At 44.2% G+C, this 21,235-nt stretch overlaps 1 protein-coding gene across 6 annotated transcripts in view; it reads right to left on the reverse strand.

Moving 5' to 3' along the window:
* Window positions 1–4,356: 4,356 nt before the first annotated feature.
* SGMS2 (sphingomyelin synthase 2) overlaps window positions 4,357–21,235 on the reverse strand; it is a 106,683-nt gene continuing 89,804 nt past the window's right edge. For all 6 annotated transcript variants that reach the window (XM_075543947.1, XM_075543948.1, XM_075543952.1 and 3 more), the window contains exons 4-6: window positions 17,857–18,010; window positions 11,490–11,656; window positions 4,357–9,284 (exon numbers count right to left, since the gene is read on the reverse strand). In XM_075543947.1, the coding sequence (XP_075400062.1) occupies window positions 9,081–9,284; window positions 11,490–11,656; window positions 17,857–18,010 (525 nt within the window). In that variant the 3' untranslated portion in view covers window positions 4,357–9,080. The remainder of the gene's footprint in view (window positions 9,285–11,489; window positions 11,657–17,856; window positions 18,011–21,235) is intronic.

Here is a 21,235-nt window from a genome sequence, read left to right on the forward strand (position 1 = left end):
GGGAAATTGCATTATATATAGTCAGAGCAGGAGACTTGCTCCAAGGTCTCTTGGGAAGGCTGCTGCACAGCCTGTGTCTGACTCTGAATTTAACTCTTGTTGTTAGAAGTGAATCTCAAAACCCTGGAAGGTGTTACCCCAATCTTTGTGACTCCCCCTTCCCCCACTACACAGACAGGTCATTCCTATCTGGGGGCTAGCTTAGTTAGTAGGGAAATACAATGACTTTGTCTAGACTTGCACGTACTTGTGCTCATTTGTCCTTCAGGCCCTGAATGACCAGGCCATTGACCTTGGCAGAGGCTCCTGGAGAAGGTGGAAGGGGTAAGGGATGGAGAGGGTAATGGGCTTTTGGCTCATTCACCACAGATCATGTATAGGGTTATATGAATTAAATTCTATCTCTCCCTCCTCAGAGTTGTCTTGAAATCCCAGCATGTGTGATAGTGAACCTGTTGGACATAAGGTCTTCAAAGATGTTACAAATTGACATGAGGCCGGCTTAGAGGATGGGGATTCTAATCCACTATGAGGGGTGTCCTTTCCACATATGGGGGCAGGGGTACGGAGATCCTCCTTTGAGGATGGAAGCAGAGATTAGAGTTATGCTGCCACAAGCCAAAGAACACCTGCAGCTATCAGAAGCTAAGAGACACAAAAGATCTTCTAGAGCAGTGGTTCTCAATCTGTGGGTCGCGATCCCTTTGGGAGTCACCCGATTCATAACAGTAGCAGAATGAGAGTTATGAAGCAGCAACGAATATAATTCTATGGTTGGGGGGGGGGGGCACCACATGAGGAACCATATTTCAAGGGCCACAGCATTAGGGAGGTTGAGAACCTGAAACCTAGAGCCTTCAGGCCGAGCATTATTCAGCCCTTATGCTGGATTTGGAAGACTTCTCACCTCTAGAAGGAGCCCTGGTGGTGGAGTGGTTATACGTTGGGCTGCTAACTGCAAGGTCAGTAGTTTGAAACCACCAGCCACTCTGTGGGCAAAAGATGGTGCTTTCTACTTCTGTAAAGAGTTAGTCTTGGAAACTCACAGGGGCAGTTCTACCTTGACCTATGGTGGCACTTTGAGTTGGAATTGACTCAATGGCAGTGAGTTTGGTTTTGTATTATTATTATCTTTAGCCTCCAGAATGGAGACATTAAATTTCTGTTGTTTGAATCCACCCAGTCTGTATGACAGCCATAAAAGAACTAGTAATATAAAGTCTGAACAATGCAAGGAGAAACACTCTATATACTAATGTACAAGCTGAGTTTTTCCAGCAAAGTTTTAAAAATCATTTTATTGGGGGCTCATAGAACTCTTATCACAATCCATACATCCATCCATTGTGTCAAGCACATTTGTACGTTTGTTGTCCTCATCATTCTCAAAACATTTGCTTTCTACTTGAGCCCTTGGTATCAGCTCATTTTTCCCCTCCCTCCCTACTCCCTCCTCCCCCATGAACCATTGATAATTTATAAATTATTTTGTCATATCTTACACTGCTCAACATCTCCCCTCACTTCTCTGCTGTCCATCCTGGGGAGGAGGTTATATGTAGATCCTTGAAATCAGTTCCCCCTTTCTCCTTCACCTTCCCTCCACCCTCCCGGTATCACCACTCTCACCACTGGTCCTGAGGGGTTCATCTGTCTTGGATTCCCTGTGTTTCCAGTTCCTAGCTGTACCAGTGTACATCCTCCGGTCCAGCTGGATTTGTAAGGTAGAATTGGGATCATGATAGTGTGGGGTAGGAAGCATTCAAGAACTAGAGGAAAGTTGTATGTTTCATCATTGCTACACTGCACCCTGACTGGCTCGTCTCCTCCCTGTGGCCCTTCTGCAAGGGGATGTCCAATTTCTCACAGATGGGTCCTGGGTCCCCACTCCACACTCCCCCTCATTCACAATGCTATGATTTTTTTTTTTTTGGTCTTTGATGCCCAATACCTGACCCCTTCAATGCCAGTGATCTCACAGGCTTGTGTGCTTCTTCCATGTAAGCTTTGTTGTTTCTCAGCTAGATGGCCGCCTATTTTTCTTCAAGCTGTTAAGATCCCAGATACTGTGTCTTTTGATAGCCAGGCACCATCAGCTTTCTTCACCACATTTGCTTGTGCACCCTCTTTGTCCTCAGCAATCAAGTCAATCGAGTCAGGACAGGCTGGTGTGCTTCTTCCATGTGGGTTTTGTAGTTTCTCAGCTAGATGGCTAGTTGTTTATCTTCAGGCCTTTAAGATCTCAGATGCTATATCTTTCGACAGCTGGGCACCATCAGCTTTCTTCAGCATATTTGCTTGTGTACCCCTTGTCTTCAGTGATTGTCCAGCACATTCTTATGGTTTTTTGTGGTAAAATTAGGTGTCTTGGTGGATATTTGGGTTAGCTTATACTCGAGTATATACAATATTTATAAATTAAAGACTACAGTTAGAAATTTTTCTAAATGTGGGCTATACATGGTTTAGCCTCAACTGATCCCCAAGGAACATGAAACCTATATAAGAGATCATCAGAGGAACTTCTTCTTTTCCAGAATTCTCCACAAGGGACATCTTTTAGCACAAGGGGAGAATGATGGTCTTGGACCTCCCTGGGTTCAGCCCTGTGTTCCTGGCCCCACATTTACTCTCTGACTCTGAATGCTCTTCGTTGTGTCCTAGGAGATTATTGAGAGCTACCTGACCCAGGTGGGCAGAGTTAAATAAAAAGCAAACCACCCTCAAGTGCCTGCTTCATGGTAGATTCTCACCATGATGGGCTTTTTTTTTTTTTCTTTTCCTTCTCCCATCTGAGTAGAGGGATTTCCGGATCTTAGAAAAAGAGGCAAGCGCGTAGGAAGAAACACAGAAATCAAGTGTTCCCCACAGGTTGGCTCATTACAGGACAGTGTTTTTTCTTTTGTTTAGTACAGAGAACTCAGCAGGGAAAGCCCAAACCCAACAGTCATAGGGCTTTACATTCTTCCTTTAGGGGACACAGTATCTAGCCACCCTCCAAAGACCCTGTTCCATTTCCTCAGAACTTGACTGTCTTGGGAAAACAGGCTTTTTTTTTTTTTAATTAGAAAGCCAAAATCTTATATAAAAAAATCATTTATGAAAACAGAACTTTCTAGCCAAATAATATAAAGCATTTAAAATTAGGTTTCAAGGATGTATACTCTTGGTATGAGCAAACACCTGAAAAGGTAGAGATTTAAACAAATACTCATTTAGCGCACAAGAGGGGTCGCTGTCACCACCTACTCAGTTCTTAGCCCTGTGTCATGTCCCAGTGCCTCGGAAAGAAGAGTCACAATGCAAACCAGCCCCAGCACCCCGACAGCCCTGAAGCCCAGGGCCCCACTCTGCTCCATATTGCAGCCGGCAGTCAGTCCTGCACCAGCATCCTGCCCTCATCTCGTTGGGAAGGCTATTAGAAAAGCCAATGTGCATATAATTCACAAAACTGGATTATTTGACAGTTCATGTCGCTCAATGTGTTTTAAGGACAGTAAGTGGAAGCACGACCTTCCGAATTCATTCCTCTCATTTCAGAGAATGAATATGGACCCTGTTCCCTCTTTCTCCCCCAAACACAGTCACAAGCTCTATCTGACGGGGACACAGGTATGGAGACTGGAACCAGGCTGCCCCATCCCTCGGAGCCAGGGAAGCAGGGCCTCTGGACCCTCTGCCAATATAGCGTGGACACCAACTGCCCCTTGTTCGTTTGGAAGCAAAGCAGGCAAAAAGGACTGTAAGCTTTGAAACGAATCCGTGTCTCCCCCCCCTCCCCCAGCCAAACATGTATTTGAAGAAAGTCACAGACCCACGCATGACGTATCTAGGGTCTCTGACCTCAGGGTGGTAGGGTTAGAAGTGGGCACTCAGCAAGGCATCACTGCCTGCTTCAGGACAACCTGCTCCTCCACTGGGCACAGCCCAGCCAGCTGACATGACCAGCCCACAATGGGACCCCTTTCCAAAGGAGTGCAGCAGAGCAGAGGGGCTGGGAACCCTGACCTCCATTCCCGAGCCCCACCATGCCTCGGGCTCCCTTCTCTCTTTCTGAGCCTGGTCTAAGACCACCTCCCCTTGCCCGTTAATGGGTACTTCGCACTCACAGACACTGAATAGTGTGCCCCTGAGATGCTCACTAAAGATACTGCATGCATCTGTCCTGTGGACGCTGCAGATCTCGATTTAGAACCCTCTGCACCTCAGCAATTCAAGACCAGATTCTGGAACCTTCTACAAGGAAACCTTGGGCAGTTTTAATGCTTCCTAAAACTTTATAAATTGAAGACATCTTAATAAAAAGTACATTATTAATTAAAAGGTAAAGAAACAGTGCGACTAATTTTGAAAAGATTGTTGATGGTCACTGGTTTATTAGGCAGATACAAAGTCGAAGCCCTTGCATTATTTTAAAGCAAAGCCAAAGAAATGAAGTAACATGAGTTGGGGTGTTTTTTTTTTACAAAACAAACATAAATTAGTTTGAACAATTAGGCACTTAAATGCAAAAGTAAAATGTTGGCATGTTAGAAGGCTATACTAGAGTCGCAATTCTAAGTGCCTTCTGAAATGTGTTTACAAACACAAAAGCACGGCATGGAATACGTATTTATCAACAAAGATCATCTTTTCTTTGGTAAAAGAAAAAGAATCTGAATTTAAGTCCCATGATAGACCAGTGATTAAGGTAGATGTGAGGAGGTGGAAAGAATTTTGAAACTTACATTTCCTTGATTAAAATCTAAGCATTGAATAAAATTATTACAATAGAATATAGTGTGTATATATATAATGAAAAATATTTAAGTCAGGAAAATAATGAATTCTAGACTTAAAATTTTACTTTACAACAAGGCACTTAGCACACTGAAACAGTACAGTAAATTTCCAAAAGAATGCAACTGGCAACTTTTCATACCTGTAATCATCTTTCTTTTGTGAATATACTGTAACATAACCATACATTTTGCAGCATTAATCATTGCATAGGAGGTAAATGAAATAATGAATTTCAACTTGGCAACTAGATTAGCTTATGTTGACAGTTTTCTTTTTTAAAGGACAGTTTTAAATAAAAACACAACAATGACCCATTCTCATTCCTGATTCATTTGGAACACAGCATATTCAATGAAGGAGTAATAAAATAAATCAGAACTTTACTTATAAAATGTAGAGATATATAAAGACTTGTCTTTGGGTACCTCTGACATAATTTTCAGTGGGTATTAAAGTCAAGAGCACTTCTTCATAGGTGAAGTATTTCTTAACAACTTAGCCGAAGCAGTTAAATTATTACAACACAACAGCTTTCAAGGAAACAATAAAATAAAACAGAAATATTATCTATACATATAGAAAAGCCTTCAGTGGGTGGCATATTACTTATAATATACCTGATTTAGTCATGTAAACGCATTAAGAAATTCCTTCTCACACTTAAACTACACAAAGTGGACATGTTATGCCTGGTTTCAATTTGAACATTAAGTGCAAAACAAAAATAATAGATAAAACAATGTACAAAACTGTTACGAGGAGCACGGGGTCAATTTTCAAGAAACTACATGAGTTAGAACTAGCAGGTTACCAAAAAAAGTCAGAAAGACAGTCACCTTGATGTTTCAAAGTAAACACTGTGTAGATAGTTATAAAGGGAGACATTAATGATTGTTATAGTGAGAGGTCAGAATGTTCTATAAATTAGCAAATGGATGAAAGATTAGAACAGCAACTCCCTGTACATCTGAGCACATTTCTCATTTGGCAAAAGCCTTCCACATAACGCCAATACCTTGATAGTTTCATATTATTGGAAAACATAATTACAAAAAAGAAACCTTTCAAAAGCTTGAAAATGTACTTTAAAAATGCAGTTTGCAGGCCAACCAATGGACTAAAAGAACAAAAACAAGAATCCTACTAAAAGTAGTTGAATGTAAGTCCACAAGGGGGCACTAGCACACAGGAAAGAGCCCTCCGTAACCTGAAGACTCAAGTTTCACCGGCCTCCCCCCAAGCAGCAACGCTTGTTTCCCCAAAAGCCGGTCAATTAAAGAACAAATCCACATTTAATTATCTCAGGTAGCTAATGGAAGAGCTAAAAAAAAAAAAAAAGAAAAGAAAGACTGGGACTCATTTATATGTGTTTTAAAGAATTTTTTAAAGTTTCACTGTGGCAAACTTTGTAAGAATGGTCTGTATATATTTCACTGATGGAACTAAATCACAAGAAGGCCTTCCCACAGGGGCACTGGGTTATAAGAACAAAGATGATGGGTCCGACTTTTCTTATCGCTTAATTGGCAAAGGACATAAAAGGAGTTTAAAAAATTCACTGCTTCGAGGGCAGGATCCTAAGTGCCTGTGTTTCATAATGCCTAAGGGGCAGGTGTGGGTCAAATCGTCATTGAGTTCAGCAGTCTCATTTCCCCCACCTGATTTTTGTTTCCCCTGCTTTTGAACTACATGCTCACTCTGCACAGGTGGCAAGAGTTATGACCTGGAGAGGCTGTGGGAGCAGGAGTGCCCAGGTGTTTTGTAATCGTCGTTAACAGGTGACGGCATGAAAACAATTGCTTGGCTAAGAGTTAAGAATTTTCAGTAATTAAAACACATTGAGTTTTTTTTTTAAGCTTGACCTTTTCCCCCATTGAATTGAAAAAGAGGGGGGACTTGGCTATTGAAACCAAACGAAAAGAAACTAAAAAAGCAAACAGTTGAATGAAGCCAAATTGTTTTATTTGAATCAGAAGCTTCATCAAAATATCTAAAAAACAAATGAACAAACAACAAAACAAAAAAATACCTCAACACGGAGGGCAACACCAGCCATTCTTCCTTCTAAGCCAGTGGTTCTCAATCTTCCTAATGCCTCGACCCTTTAATACAGTTCCTCATGTGGTGGTGACCCCTCAACCATAAAATTATTTTCATTGCTACTTCATAACTGTGTTTTCGCTACTGTTATGAATTGGGCGACCCCTGTGAGAACCACTGAGAACTACTGTCCTATAGAACAGTAGAGGTCTAAATCAAAGCACTCTCAAGGGGATCTTGTTTGATCACAAAGGGTCAAGATTGAGTAATATTCAATCAATGGAAAGGATGCAGAATCATGGTTAGACTATAACCATTAAGTAGTACATAGACACATTATTATGTGCCTATGAAAAATCCATGTGTTTTTAAAGCCCGCCCAGAATGTTTAGGGTATCAATTCTTGGTTTACTTATTCAGACCGGAGTCTTTCCTGTGGCTGCGAATTCAACTCCCCTTGCCTTCAGTCATTCGCTCCTCTGGTTCAGTAATTGCTGGAAGAGCAAATACTGAAAACATACATACAGTACACAGATTGTTAGCACCAAAGAAGGAGGGCTCTTCTGAACAGGTTTCTATTGTGCTTTTCTCAAACAACCGGAAGATCCAACTGCACGCAGCCTTGGTGGCACAGTGGTTAGATCACTCCCAAGCCGAAAGGCAAAAGGTTGCCACAGGTCAACCCAATCCACCATGCTGTGGGAAAAAGACGTGGCATCTGCCTCCGTGGAGTTTCACAGGCATGGAAACCCGAGGGGGCAGGGCTGCTCTGCCCTCAACGAAGGGCCGCGAGGCGTTGGAACGTACTTGAAAGGCAATGGGCTCTTGCTTTATGTACTTCGTCAAAGATGGCCAGGTTGTTAATGATACATTTATTGTTGCTTTTCATTCGATGCAGAGGGAAAAGTGCGCCTTCCGCATACTTGAAACCCCAGTGTGGTCGATTTTGTAACCTAAGTAACCACTTCATGGTTACGAAGACATGTTGCAAATATCCCTAAATTAACAGTTAAAGAATTAGCCAAGATTTTATCCAGAAGATTCAATGGCATTGAATGATATGATCTAGGCATTTAGAAAATTATCTGCTGTTTTTGCATCACCTCAAAGACATTGGGAGACAATTATCCCTTTATTGTACAGCTTAACTCATGTCTGAGACATGAGTTCCAACGGTAGGTTGACTAGGGTGAAGCACCATGCTAAATCCTCACAGGGTGACAGTAAAATGGCTCAACCGTGCTCTATGTCCTTGGGAGCTGTGTATGACATGCGGAGCCACTGAACATTTGGTCACCGTCAGGGTTTTCATAAAGTACGGTGGGACGGAAGATACAGACCTAGGAGGAAAACAGCCTGTTTCCTAGGGGCATGGATATCAGCTCTTACAGGAGTGTTTTTTTCAGATTGTGGTCATGAACTTGACCGTATTGGGGTACCAGATACAAATTTACTAGGCATATAGCTGTGTACACAAGGGTCACTCATTAGCAGAAACAGCCCTACGTTCCTTTGCTCTGTATCCACGATAAGAGATTTTAAAGTGAAATATTTACACATTTGTAAAATCTGAGGGGTATGCCAACTGTGTCTTAGGGTTACTTAGATCACCTTCAAAAATAATATTATAGGTTTGAAAAAGAAGAAGAAGAAGAAGACATGAAAGTGATACGTAGTAGTAGCAGCAGGGCACCTTCTCAGCCTTGAGCTTCTCCTGTCCCACAACAGGGTGGGAGTGAGGTTCCCCTGAAGTTCACCAACAGCCTCCTCACTCACAAGCCTAATGCTGAAACCCACTCTCCACATCAGGTTATTCTATTTACGTAGTAGCTGTATAGATCCAGATATTTTATTTAAAACATTAACATAATTCTTCCGACCTTGGGGAGGAAAACACAAACAAACAGTCCACCCTTCTGAAGCAGAGGAGCGTTAGTGGAGTGCTGGAGGGAAGGAGGCGCGTGTTCTTTGGCACCTCTTTAACAAGCTCACTAGCAAATCCCAGTTTGGGGGCTTGTCACCCGTGAAGGAAGAGCTGCAGGAGAGAAGTGTCTTTCTCAGGATGAATAAAAACAAGTCAAGGGAGAATACTTTGTCCTTTTTTTTTCTTTTTCTGATCGTCGATAGGCAATTTGGTCCATTTCTTCATTTACCAGTCAGTTCTCCCAAAATTAAAAAAACAAAAACAAAACCCACAAAACTATACCTTTGGTTACAGCGTTAATTCCTTTGGTATAAGAGCTCTTTGTCTTCGCTCCTCAGGTGGACTTCTCGTTGTCTTCACCAATCTTCTGAACCCGGGAATACTTCTTGCAGGAAGATTTAAAGCAGCCAGGGGGCCAGGACAGGGGCCACGAGAAGCAGCACGGAATCGAGCCTTGAACATTTTTCTCAAAAAAATAAAATATGGGGAACCACCATGCTCGAGACAAGAAGTTAGTCTGGGAGGAGACCTTCAAGTTCTGAATAAGGGAGGAAAAAATAAAATTAGACACAGATAATTCCTAAGATTCTTATTCTCATTTATTTTTCTTAGTTATCTGCAAGGCATGTACCAGGAAAGGTAGCCGACACCAGATCATGCCGTTCTTACGAGGTTGCTATGGATCTGTGGCAGTTGCGGAATCTGTCAACTTGAGTTGGGGGCGCAGTCTATCAAACCTGTCAATCAGGTCTTAACCAATGAGGCTTCTGTGTGGACATGGCCTTCTCTTGAGGATTCTGGGAACTCCTGCCTTCCTCCCTAGAGGCAGGACACACTCTCTCCCTGAGAGACATTCCTGTTGACAAGCCACATGGAGCTACACTGATGGAGCCAGAGCCCTGGAGCTGAAGAAGCCATGTGGACACCCCTGCCAGTGCTAGGATGCTTCCACCGCCACTGGATCCGCAAGACTTCCCACCCACTGACCTGTGATCTTCCTGCATTCAGCATCGTCACATGTGTTGCATGAGGAGGAATTTATAGACTGGTATTGGATATATGGGCTAATATCAGACTTATGGACTTGATCTGGACTGAGCTGGGGTGTTTTCTGAATATATAATTCCTCTTCTGTATAAAATTCTTCCTTAATACACATGTGTCTTCCTGGATTTGCTTCTCTAGTCTACCCCGCCAAACACAGAGTTGAATCGACTTGATGAGTTTTTAGAGGCTAACCCAGACTGTGTTGGAAAGTTCATGTTAACCTGCCACACTCCGTGTACAAGAGATGATCTGACATGGAATACACTTATAACCTTATAATTCCTGACTGACCCTTCATTTGAGCTTAAGGTGGACATTTTAAGGTCACCTAACTTTCAAATTACACCAGTAGAATGGATTGTTTAAAACTGCTAAATCATATTACATAACTGCCTAATGATATCATGACAGAACTGCCAAATCTGACCATTACACAGTTGCAAAACCACTGAATCATGGCCAGCAAAGCTGACATATAACTTGATCCATTACAATCAGTGCTACTCTTGCCTGGGACCTCCACCCTTGTTAATGTTAGACGTACATTGTGAGTGTGCAGAATGCAAAGCAGTTCGACAGTAGTTTTCTATTCTCATAAATGTGAAATGTCCATTAATGAGCTAGCCAATAAGTGAGGAGTAGATGGACGGCAGAAATGAGAACTGGGTCAAGATCCGGGGGGAACGGCATATCTCAATTACTGGCAAATTCTACAACCGTTTTACAGATAATACGGCAAGGCTATCCAGAGATAAGTAAGTCATGGTGCACACACTAACCCTCGTATTCCAAGGACACACATCAAGCCAAGGAACCACAGATGAGGGAAGGCATAATCCTCCCCTGGGGTAAAAGCCAGGGGGAGCAGGCATTAGGGGAAGCTTGCCGGAAGCCGGTGCACTTGAACCAGCTCTTTGAGAAGCCCTCGGTGGCACAGTGGTTGTTCAGTGTTCCGTGTTTCAGTGTGAAGGAAAAGAGTCACAGTCTCCATAGGAGCTGTGGGGGCGGAGGGAGGGGCCAAAAGGGAGCTGACAGCAAGGAGTTCAAGAAGAAAGAAGAGGTTTTGAAACTGGTAGCAACTGTCTAACACTACTTGATGAGAGTGAACTGTGGAATGCCATGCTGTCTGTAAGAGCTCCCAATAAAACGACTGAAACAAACAAGAGTCCCAGCCTCGGGACCCATACGGGCAGGTCTACGCTGTCATATAGGGTCACCGGAGTCACAGTGGGCACAATGGCGGTGTTGAAGAAGAATGGGGCAAGAAAGAAACGGGCGCCTGGGCACAAAAAGGCAGCAGAATCAAACTCGGAACGTTAAGAGGCGCTTAGAAGCCAGAGCACACGGTAACACCAGAGGAGGCCACAAAAGCAACTGCGTCTGTGGCTTTATTTCTGTGAACAGCGTTCACGCTCCTCTTCCAAATGAACCAAGTTTCTTGCGGAAAGAGGCTAGCTTCCCTAGCTTGTTTCTATGGAGAAAGGTCCGGCATCTTAATCTAGCAAATACCCTTCTTAATTGTCGTGCAATTTTATCAGAATTCGACAGCATGGTCATCCCCATGGCACCGACACTCATGAAGTGATTGTCCCAAGCCACACACTTGGGAGCGGCTCCAAGTCCCCATTGTCCGAGACGAGGTTGACTGCCCATTCAGACAAGAATCACCGCCTGCCCCAGCCCCCGGGCGTCTCACCTTCTCATTGGCCATCGAATGGTACCACCAGAAGAGCCGAGTTGTGATGTAGTAAGCGATGATCACGTCCACGGTGTAGTGTTCGTGTGCTACGAGAATGCACAGGATCCCGGCAGCACTCAGCAGCCAACAGATTAAGTGGTACCACCAGAAGTGCCGAGGCGAATCTACACAAGGGAAGGATCGCAGGGTTAACAAGCCTCTCTCTTGGAGATGAACTCTGTGATTCCAGGCTGTCTTAATGCACCGAAGATGATGACTCTGGAGTCAGGCCATCACTGGACAGGAAAACTGGTCGGCAAATATACCCCTCCGGACTCATTCTTCCAAGAAGGGGGAACAGCTGGGAGCAGGGCTACGGTCGTCAGTGGGTGGCCATAGCACCAGATGCTCGGGTCTTTCAAGGACGAGAACAGACCGCTGTTTATTAGGTTGGCTGGAACTGACTCAAGCGGTTCACCGAGGGACCACCTCTGGTATGAAAAACAACACGGATCTAAAAGAAAGGGAGTTGTCTATGCAAAGGAGGAGGGGGAAAATGAGAGCAGGTATTATTTCACCCCTTATATAAATGCATGTGTACTTCTCAGTGATGTGAGGAAAGGATGGCATCTGTGGCTAGCCAAATTATGATTCTTGGCAATTTTGCTGTTACTTTACATGCTGACTAAAAAGCACCTCCTTCCTATGAAAAGCCTAAAGGTGTGGACAAACAAGAGCTCATTACATCAACACATGTATGCCTTATTAAAGACACATTACTCCAGCAAAAAAAGCCTAAAGGTGGCAGCTTTAAAAATTCTTTCCATCATAATTTATTAAAATCTTCTATTTTTTCCTAGCATAATCTGTGCCACATAGACATTTGTAAATATATAAAAAGATTCCGTTGTTTTTTTACATTCCCACAGATATATCTCTAATAGGTATTTTTCTTTTTTTTAATTTTGCTTTTTTTACAAATCATAGGTGGCAGCTTTTTAAAGCGTAAAGAAGATGGCTTCTTTTGTTTTTTTAATAAGCACTTCATCCACATGTCATAGAATTCAGTAATTCAATGCCGAAGAGGGTTTCTTTAAGCTTTACCCAGTTACACCCTACCAACAGATTACAGCCTTGGCAACCCCATGGGGCCGTCCTACCACATTCTGTGGGAGTGCCGTGGGCAGCCCACAGGAACGGATTCATGGCTCTGAACGTTGAGCTGGCAGTCTCCAGAGCAGCAGTTCTCAACCTTCCTAATGCTGCGACCCTTTAATACAGTTCCTCAACCATAACATTATTTCCATTTGTACTTCATCACTGCAATTTTGCTACTGTTATGAATCGGGAGACCTCTGTGAAAGGGCCATACGACACCCAAAGGGGTCGTGACCCACAGGTTGAGGACCACTGCCCTAGATGTGCACACTGTTGATGAACTAACCCATAGTTTGGAAGTCTGGGTTCACGCTGAAGCACCGGGGCACACAGGCAGGCTGATCTTCAGGAAAATCAGCCACAGGAAGCCTCATGGCTTGCCTGACAGCTCTGGAAGAGTTAGGATTTCTGTCTATCCACCTAGCGATTTTCGCCTCAGTGAGGACACGGAGAACTTTGTTATACTGATTAGCGGTAAGAGAACTGGAAGGCTCCCGGTTAACCACAATGGAATCACTCTTGTTTACCTAGCGTATCTATCTCAAAACGTCACAGGGAACCTTGGTGGCACAATGGCTTAAAGTTGGGCTAAGATCTGCAAGGTTGGAGCTTCCCGCTCTTGTTAACAGTTGCCTTGCAAACCCACAGGGGCAGTTCTACTGTCCTACAGGGTCGCCCTGTGTCGCCACCGACTGGATGGCAGAGAGCAGCAGCAGCAGGAGCACTGAGATTTCCCAAAGTGGGTGGTACCACCCCTGGGGGTGGGGGTGCTGGCCTGATCCAGGAGAGCTGCACAAACTGGATTAGGCGCTACAGAGCAAAAGCGTTTAATTGTCTGGCCAGTGGGGTGGGGTAAGTGATAATGATAAACTGAAATGTATTTCCTAATGGCTGATTAGCACTCTAGAGAGAATACCAAACACGGGATCAATAAGGGATTCAAATGTAAAGTTTTTGGTTTTTTCCCTCCTGATTTACTTTTGCTCTTTGAGGAACAAGTGCAATAGAAAAATCTGACTTCTCTACAAAAACAAGCAACCCAGAAACAACGAGACCGTACTTGTGTTTGGTCACCACAGTTGGCAAGAGCCGAGTGGCAGCATTTCTCTACAGAGTCAATATGAAGACTTCCGATCCTATGCTCTGGAAGGCCTCCTACCAACCCTGCTTCCCTTTGCGCACAGCTCAGGGGGCGCCTCAACAAAAGGAAGCCTGGTGGAGTAGCAGTTATGTGTTGGGGTCTAACTACAAGGTCAGCGATTCAAAACCAGCCGCCGCTCCTCAGGAGAAAGCTGGGGCTTTCTACGCCAGCAGATCGACCCAGAAACACACAGAGGCAGTTCTGCCCTGTTCTATAGGGTCGCTTGGAGTCGGCATTGTTCTCAATGGCAGTGAGATTGGTTTTTCTCGTCTCCTAGCAGCATTGCTGGTGGCTACAAAAGACGGTGACAACAAACATTAATGAGTGTCTCCATCAGTGTGGGACCCTTGTCCTGAATAACAGAGACAAGGGATTTTGTGTGGTAGTAAGTTTAACAAAAGAAAGGGATGTGTGTGTCTTAATTAGTGAAACCTTTTATATTAACAGTTAGCTAGACTGATTTCTTCAAACTAACTTTGTAAGGAATCTTGGCCCTGTTATAGTATTTAGACAGCTGAATAAAACTCTCTCCTATTGACCTCCAAAGTGCCCTTCGTCTCAAGTTGTCATCTGTTCTCACAACTAAATAAATCTACATGACGATGAAGCAAGTAAAGGAAGAGTCCAAACCGATTCAAAGGTACATCTACATGAATGATACATACACCTAACTCTAGACATCAGCTCTTCCAAGACACCACTGAAGCGTCTGCGGACTCAGACCCACCGCACATGGAATGGTTTAGAACGTGACTCTGCTCCCTGATTGCAGAGAAAACAGACATCGACAAGGCAAGCCCTGTTTGTGGACAGAACTGACTCTAAAGTTGAGTTTCTGCTAACCATTGCGGATTTGCAATTTATTTCTCACCAAACATTGGAAAGAACAGAATGGAATTCCTTCGATGCTGCATGGAGGTCTACCAAATGTTGCTGCTACGCACGACGTAGCTTTTCGTAAGGGGTGAAATGACCGCATGTCATCTGACTATTGCTGTCAGGTAAAAGAAAGAAGGGAAATTAGCACTACACTCTGCGTCTGCGAGAGGGGCGCTTTCTTGGTGAGTCTTTTAGACCAGACAGTTTGGGGAAAAATTTTGAAAGACAGCCAGAGAGAAATTAAGGATGGGATCTCTGAAGTCAGCTTGCTTGAATGTAAATACCAAATCCTTGACTAAGTCACTTGCTAAGTTGCTTTCCCTCAGCTTGTTTCCTCATCTGAAAAAATGAGGCTATAAAACAGTGCCGTCTTTAGAGGATGTTGCAAAGATTAAATGCATTGACTCATTGGTCCACACAGTGTGAGTCAAGAGTCCCTGGGTGGTACAAACAGTTAAGCACTTGACTATTAACTAAAAGGTTGGTGGTTCAAACCTTCCTGGAGGCACCTCAGAAAACAGGCCTGGCAATCTGAATGCTTCCACAAGGTCACAGCCCTGAAGACCTCAAACGCACACTTCTACTTACTACTTGGGGTCTCCAGGGGCTTAAGTGGAGAGCAAATGTTTTAAGAATGATAAGGACAATGAATGTACAAATGTGCTTGACATAATTGATATATGTAAGGACTGTGATAAGAGTTGTATGAGACCCTAATAAAATGATTTTAAAAATTACTTGGGGTCTCCAGGAGTTAGAATTGACGTGACAATAACAGTCACCAACAACAATATAAGGTAATTTAATACCTACCTTAATGTTGTTTAGTATGATTATTGTTAATGTTATGTGGTCTTTGGTTAATTTTTGGTTAATTTATAAAAGTGATCTTCAGTTACATAGGGTTTCTTGTTTGCTTCATTTCCACATGGTTTTCAATCCGCCATAGCTTTCCTCTCACGTGTAGCCCACTCCTCCTCCCCGTCAGTTTCAGCCACTCCCATGAGCTGTTCCTACAACTCAAAGGCACTTTCCACCGCAATGGAACTTAACATACAGATTGGTGCTTTCTGAGTAAAAACCAGACCCAATCAAAACTCACTGCTGTCAAGTCAATTCTGACTCATTGTGAGCCTATACATAGGACAGAGTAGAACTGCCCTGTCGTATTTCCTAGACTTTAATGATTGAAGAAGTAGAAAGAAGGGAGGAAAAGGAGGAAGAGGAAGAAGAAGAGGAGGAGGAGACAATGACTTAGAAAAAGTACTACTACTTCTCGAAGTAGGAGAAGACTGCAAATCTTTGGCCCTGGAATGGCTAGTGGGTTTGAACCACTGACGTTTGAATTAGTAGCTTGCTGCTTCATCTACAACAAACAAAAACCCGCCACCATCGGGCCGATCCTGGCTCATAACGCCTCTACCAGGAACAGGAGCACTGTCCCTTTTGGTTTCTAAGACTTTGCACCTCGATGGGAGCAAGCAGAAAACTCTGTCTGTATCTCACGGGCCACTGATGGGTTCAAACTGCCCCACATGTAAACACACTGGCACCTGGACTCTCTTTCATCTATGCAGGGAATCTCAAATCTTTGTCTTACTATCTTGAGAACAGAGAACTAAACCAACAACTCTAAGCAATCTATGGGCAAAGATTCACTTCTGGGCCACTGGGAGACAAACCTTATGCCCACAGTGCCATCGGGTCAGGTTAAACCTGCTTACGCTGCGGAAGAGTTGAAGGAAGAGGGAGGAGGTTGAGTGACATGAGAGGGAACATTTTCTGTCTTCCTTTGCAATTTGTTAAGTAAAGAGCATTGAGACAATCATCTTAAACACAGGCTTGGGGTTATTGGAACTCATTCTAGTGCCTTGGAGTGGGGAATGAAGGAAGTAGTGTACTACTTCAAAAGATTTGGAGATAATGGTCTTAATGGCGTCGTAGTTACACGTGGGGCTGCTAACTGTCAAGGTACAACCTTAAATTACTGGCTACTCCCAGGGAGAAAGATGAGGCTTTCTACTCCCATAAAGAGTGACTGTCTTGGAAAGCCGCATGGGCGGTTTCACCCTGTCCCCTAGAGAATTGACTCTATGGCACTTGAATGAAAACAGGATCTTCTAGGCAGCTAGAACCATGTAACCCAAACCAGCCCAAAGCTGTTGAATCAGTTAAAACACATGGTGGTTCTGTAGAACCCTGTACCAGATGGGGCATTATCTGTCCATACAAAACTCAGAATAGCAAAAGAATTTCATAGAATGGGAACTGGTCGTATAAAACGGGATGTTTCACATTCTCGCCGTTTTGTTTACAGGGAGAAAGACAATCTCTTAAGAAGAAACCCATTGGTGTTGGCAGAAAGGCCCACCAGCCGGTCTACTACAGCACAGGCAGCACTGCAAAATTCACAGTTGGCATAAAGCAGACAAAGAGCAGTGTCTCATTAGCGGAATTATCCGGGATGACAGAATGGAAGTGTCCGACAGATCGCTCAAAAATCCTGCCCTTGGCGCTAGGACCCCGGGTTATTTTTTCAGTAAATAACAATTGGGTTCTTTTTGTTCCAATATTAAACAGCTTTTCATTGTGGCGTGATGTGAAATGCTAGGTAAAAGTCAGGGTAATCGGGGTTTCGCTGTTTTGTTTTGATTTAATTTGTTTTTTGAAATTGTGCTGTGGGTAAAAGTTCACAGAGCAGACTGGCTTTTCCATTCAGCGATTCGTGCACATTTTGTTTCCTGACATTATTTGCAATCCCCTCCATGGAACAGGGCTCTTCCCGCTTCTTCCCGGGATCCCCATCTCCATGGCTCCTTCTTTCCTGCATTGGGAACGTTGTTTGCATGGGCAAAGGCTGCCTTTTTGGGGCAAACACAGTTGATTAGTCTAAGGAGCATGCGCCTCAGGAGTATAAAACTGTCTGCTTTTGAGGCTCGTCTCCTGCTTGGCTGGAAAAGGCTTTCTTGGGGGTGTGCTCAGGTCCAGGTCTGCAGGAGGGTTAAAGGTCATAGTCTTGGGGGTACCACCAGTCTCTGTCAGAGGAGGGCAAGGTTTTAAGTCTTCAGTGCTCAAATCATTTCCGTATAAATAGATCCTTCATAGCTATCAATACCAATGAGATGAGGAAGCCCATTAGTTTCTGGGCCCGGGTTCCCCTCCCACCATAGCAATCAATCCATCAAGCGGGAAGGAGCTATTACTTACATTCTTTGATGAACAAATAGGTTAGTGTCAGCACAACAGTGTGGCCGCTGAAGAGGAAGTCTCCGCACAAGATATGTGACCCAGTTATGGACAGCCCTCCACCAGAGATCAACTGGAGAATCCGCTCGACTTTGGCCTGAGAGTTTCCATTGAGCTGAAAGACACATGAAGGGCAGGAAGGACATTTACAAACCAATATCAAAAATGGCTACACCTGGTTTGTGTGACCCCGAGAAAGGACACCTGGTTGTCCCTTTATTTATTTTTTTGTCATCAAAAGACTCAAAAAGAACCCAAGGGGGAAGGTTCCTCAGATTTAGTCTTATTCATCGTGTTGGTGAGTTTTATTGACATGCTGTAAATTATTCAGTGTGTTACTATGAATATGTTTTGGTGGTGCTGTGTCCTTGAACAAAGCTTTTAAAAGTATTAAGGAGCAATGATTTCACCACAGCCCTGAGCTACAGGACAGGACAGGCCTGGCCTCCCTTTTCTCCTTGTTTGCAGAGGGGAGTCAGGGTTTGGGACAGTTAATATTTAATTCTACATGACTGACATTCTACAGTTTACGGGGGAAACTTAAAGGATATCCCCAACTTTATAAATTCCTGATAAATATATACAGTGTAAATGAGTACTTTGGTAGGAAAACTGTCCCCCCCAAAATAACCTGTGTGCTGTGGCAGACTCAGGGAAGAACATCCCTGTACAGGAGGGTGGAGGTTCCTAGAATCTACTGTGATAAGAGGAGAGTCGGGATCTCATGGGAAACAATGATGGGCGAAGGCCTGGGGTTTGAGACAATGGGCAAGGATTTTCTTCTGTTCGAATGCATGCGTCTGGGGATGAGTAGCAGACTGAATTTATCCAAGTGGTGGGCACGGGAAACTAGAATTCTGCAGTGTCGGTGAGCCAGAGGGAGGGACACTAAGATCAGTTAGTACCAGGGACCAGACCTCAGGAAAATCAAAGATGAATGACAACACAGAAAGACAAGAATGCTGGTGTTTTTAAGCAGATTGTGACTCCACATTTGCCTACAGGGTTTTCTGAGCTGTAATACGTGCATTTATAGGAACAATGACCCGGTGGTTGTCCTGAGGTGCCTTTGGCTGAGTACAGACCACCTTTTAGTTACCAGCTGCGTGCTTTTAACCACTGTACCATCCGGGCTCCTGAGAAAGACTATTCGTGACCATTCAATTGGGACCTGAGGGACAAGAATATATCACACTGCCCCCAAACAGCCTACATATCTTACCAAGAATGAAAACCACAGACACCAATCCACTGCCATTGAGTCCCTTCCAACTCACAGAAATCCGAGAGAGGATTCTCAAGACCGTAAGCCTGCATGGGAGAGCACACCCCTCCTCCTCTCTTGCTGGGCTTCACTCTCTCACCATCTAACCCACCACCCCTCCAGGGCTCCTTGACCCCACATGGGTAGTCTTTAAACCAAAACCTGCCAAGCACTCGGGGTTCCTGCCTTGAAAGGGCAGCATCTAAAGGCACAAAGGATCAATCCCCTAACAAGGCAAGAGGGCAGTTGATCGAGCGGTAGCATGCAGCACTTGCGTCTGGTGCATCTCAGAGTTAAGATGTTTTACAAAGTACAGCCAAGGGATTTATTAGCTCAGACACTGCCCTCAAGAATTTCCAGTCATGAGGTTGGCATGAACCACTGTCAACAGCAAGATCAAATACAAAAACACCTCCACTCTGTCCTGGCCATTGTGTTCTCAGATTTAAAAGGACCCATGATTTACTGCCATGGAATCAATTCTGACTCATATTGATCTGCAGGACAGGGTCGAACTGCCCCTGTGGATTTCTACGACTCTAACTTTCAGTCAGAGCACAAAGCCTCCTCTTTGTCCTGCGGAGCGGCTGGGGGTTTTCAACCTGCAGAGCATGTGGAGAGCAGCCCCACGTGGAATCCCTGCACGCCTGAACCGGATTATAAGCAAAAGATTTAAAAATCAACCCCGGGGAAGATAAAAGAAAACACAATAAGAAAGCTGCTACAGACAAGGATTTCAACAAGGGGCCCACCAACAAAAAGGACCCTGTGGTAATCATATCTGGTGGGGTACTAGTTTCATCAGGTATCAATGACTAGGTCTAACATACTCCTCCCACTGCGAATGGTCTCAGTGAGGAGTTCCGGTAGTGCCCAGATTCACCAAAGTCAGCAACAAAGGAAGGCAGGTGGATTCACTGCTTTGTAGCCACAAAAATCGAAAGAGCAAGCAAAGCCGGCTCCCGAGTCCAGTTTAGGATGCAACCCTGTTCTGTATCATAGCGCCACCTCTGGTCAAACAAAGTGGTTAGTGTTTTCCTGAGCCACAATACAGGCTCCCGTGGCCGGCTTCGGCTTCAAGAAAAGGCTCTGACATGAACACGGATGCCATCAGGAGATTCCATAATGAATACATGTGGGCTAGTCACCAGCGGCATCTCCACTGATGTGGCTCCCAGAGATTGCAACCCTTCTGTGGAAGACAATCTCTAATTGGCTTTCTTTCTGTAATCATAGCAAATCCTCCTCCTGCAAACCTCATCCGCTCTTCGGATGCCTTCCTTTCTGTGGCTGTTTCTTTCTTCAACACATTAGAAGTGTGTATTTATGTGTCTCAACTCCTCCCATGCCTTAGTTTCATGAACAAAACAAAATGGCCAATGCTTAAATTCAATGCGTAAACTGTTTTAATTATATACTTGATGCTTTGATTGCTTTGGGAAATTACAGCTTCCCCCAAACCATACCTATATTTGGTGAGAGAGACTGTGGGCTTCTTTAGCGCGGCTATTTCCCCTCCCGCTTCAGACATCTGCTTAGTGTTCAGTTAAATGGATGTTCGACCTCATTACCTGGTCCAGAAAGCACATGATTTGGGAAGTTTCCATTTTATAAACCAGGCCACACAGCTTTCTGGAGAATTGAATCTTTACTGGAAAAACTGATTAACATTTAAAAAAAAAAGGAAAGAAAGAAACGAGAGACCAAAATAGCATGCACAACTACCCAAGACCATTTCAGCAGACATCCTGATACCACATCTCAGAGCAAAAGACTACTCTATCTTTCCAGTGGCGCACTTATCCTGACTTCTCTCCAACCTCACTGAGCACGCACATCCTACTGATTGGATCTCAGAGGGTATCAGAACAGACCCATTCACCACTTCCACCATCCATGCGCAAGGTCTTACGATGAGCTCCGAGCCTCCATGGATCTGGGATGGCACACCTGGACCCTTCACAAGGCCGCACAGCACAGAGGGCTCCCTGCCATCTTTGGAGGCACCATGCCCATACCTGGAGCTTTCATCCCATATCCCTACTCACTCCCTCAATTGGGTTTCTGCCCAAAGAC

Source organism: Tenrec ecaudatus, chromosome 3 (genome assembly GCF_050624435.1).
Source record: "Tenrec ecaudatus isolate mTenEca1 chromosome 3, mTenEca1.hap1, whole genome shotgun sequence".
NCBI lineage: Eukaryota > Metazoa > Chordata > Mammalia > Afrosoricida > Tenrecidae > Tenrec > Tenrec ecaudatus.